This window comes from Orycteropus afer, unplaced genomic scaffold, assembly GCF_000298275.1.
Source record: "Orycteropus afer afer isolate SDZICR_OR568_19922 unplaced genomic scaffold, OryAfe1.0 scaffold00070, whole genome shotgun sequence".
Taxonomy (NCBI): Eukaryota; Metazoa; Chordata; class Mammalia; order Tubulidentata; family Orycteropodidae; genus Orycteropus; species Orycteropus afer.
The window spans coordinates 661,139-663,154 of record NW_006921657.1 but is presented as its reverse complement, the minus strand read 5'-3'; the positions used below and the strand labels follow the sequence as shown (position 1 = coordinate 663,154).

General features: G+C 55.5%; 1 protein-coding gene across 1 annotated transcript in view; it reads left to right on the top strand.

Annotated features, from left to right (window-relative positions):
• The first annotated feature begins 933 nt into the window (after window positions 1–933).
• Window positions 934–2,016, top strand: part of VDAC2 (voltage dependent anion channel 2) — a 17,707-nt gene continuing 16,624 nt past the window's right edge. The window contains exon 1 of the mRNA XM_007940584.2: window positions 934–964. Coding sequence (XP_007938775.1) covers window positions 934–964 — 31 coding nt within the window. The remainder of the gene's footprint in view (window positions 965–2,016) is intronic.

The window sequence follows — 2,016 nt, the reverse complement described above, 5'->3', positions numbered from 1 at the left end:
AGAGCAAGGGATTGGAAGTAGCGCTCCTGTGCCTCAATCGTTGCTCCCTGGTTCTGGAAAGAAAGGCGGTCTTTCAGAAGTGCACGCTGTACTTCCTCAGGGTAGACGTGGGTAACGTTCACTGATTCCTTCCTGGGGCCCTATAGGAGGAATGTTTTGTTAGGTACCGGTACCACTATCGCGCGGGAGAGAGTTAAGGAGATGTACGTGACCCCTGAGGATGCAATGCCACACCCCAAGTTCCCAGGCTGCGCCCGTGGCGAACGTTCCCGGGGCCTCAGCGCCCCCCCCACCCCGTTGCGCGGTCCCCGCCGCGCGACTTCCGCCGTTCCCCGCCCCCTCGCAGCTGGGGCTGCCCTCGTCCGTGCCTGACCCGAGACCCGGTAGCTTCTGCCTTCTCGGCCCCCGCCGACGAACGGAAGCAGCCCACTCTGGGGGCGGGAGTACCCTCGGTCCACGCGGCTGCTGAGGACCAGATTGGGGTGGGCGGCGGGGAGGGGAGACGGCGGAGACAGGCGCAGTAGACAGCCCCGGGGGGTAGCTGCGGGGTCCTGGCAGGAGTAGGACAGGGTTGCGGCGGGCGGAACGGTGTCTCCTTCACTTCGCCCTCCAGCCCCGGTAGCTGCACCCGGGCTTTGAGCGAGTCGAGCGGCCGTAGCTGCGAGCGGAGCGGCTCAGCAGCACCACTCAGGAGACCACCAGGTACCAAAGCGCTCTCTTCATGGCAACCTGGGGGCTTAGGCCACTGCGGCCAAGCAAGAGGCCTGAGCTGGACTCGGGGTCGGCCCTGGCTCCCTAAGATGGCCGCGCTGCCCCGCGGCCCTTTATCCTGTTGTCTGAGACCCCTTCTGACCCTTTGACCCGCCTCTAGCCCCAGCTGACCCACCCCACTTCTTGTTCCTCTCGCAGATCACCCCTTCCCGCGGCCTCGCCATGGCGACCTATGGGCAGAGCTGCGCGCGGCGTAAGTAGAGCAGCGATCTCTGCGGGATGGGTTGGGGGGTACCCGGAGAGTCGGAGCCTATCGACCAGAATATCCTTAACTCTCTCTCGCCCCCCCCATCTCTCCAGGGACTTTGGAATTCTGCCCTTTTAGGTAGCCACTCCACTGTCTTGACTACCCTGGCTCTGCGGAGAAAGGGCTGGCTGGGCTGCAGAATTTGTGGATAGAGGGACTAGGCCCGGGGAATTGGAGTGTGGCCACATTCACTTTCAGGTTTTGGATGTGTTTTTGACGAATTCAAAAGCATAACGTTCTTAATTGTTGGAGTCTCTTCCTTTGAAGGAATCGATCAGTCACTTTTCTAGAGGAAGTAGTAATCCCTCTAGTGAGAAAGCGCAAGGTCATTCATTACATGTGCTCTTAAGGGCGTAGACTTTCTTTGTAGAATGAATGAGCTAGTATAAGGAGCTCAGATTGTTTGCTCATAAGCCACATTGCATTGGCCCAGGACTTCACTGTCATTAATGTGTTTAAAGTGCCATTAGATAGCTGATGTAGACACTTCCGTGAAACATAAAAAATCAAAAACTCATCCGGTCGATTCCAACTCATAGCGACCTCTTTTTATCAGGGCGGTAAATCTTTACGGAAGTAGGTTGTCCAGTCTTCCTTCCACAGACTGGCTGATGGGTTTGAACTGCCAACCTTCTGGTGAGCAGTCAAATTTCTTAGGCACTACACCATCAGAACTCCTTGAGTGAAACATAGATGGCCGTGTTTTTCCTAAATTCTAGTATTTAAGTTCCCTGCTTTTCCGCCTTTAGAATAGTGGTTTTGACCTCAGGAAGGATACTAAGGGATATACTGGGGAGCGCACCCAGTTTTAGTTTTATCTCATTTGGTTAAATCATCCTGTCTCATCCCATCCCATCCCATTTGTGGTAGCTGCAGATCTGTTTGATTGCTTGTACCAATGTAGTCCTTGGAAGTAAGGTTATATTGTTGTTGTTATGTGCCGTCGAGTCGGCCCCGACTCATAGCGACCCCTCCTTGGGTTTCCGAGGCAGCATAGT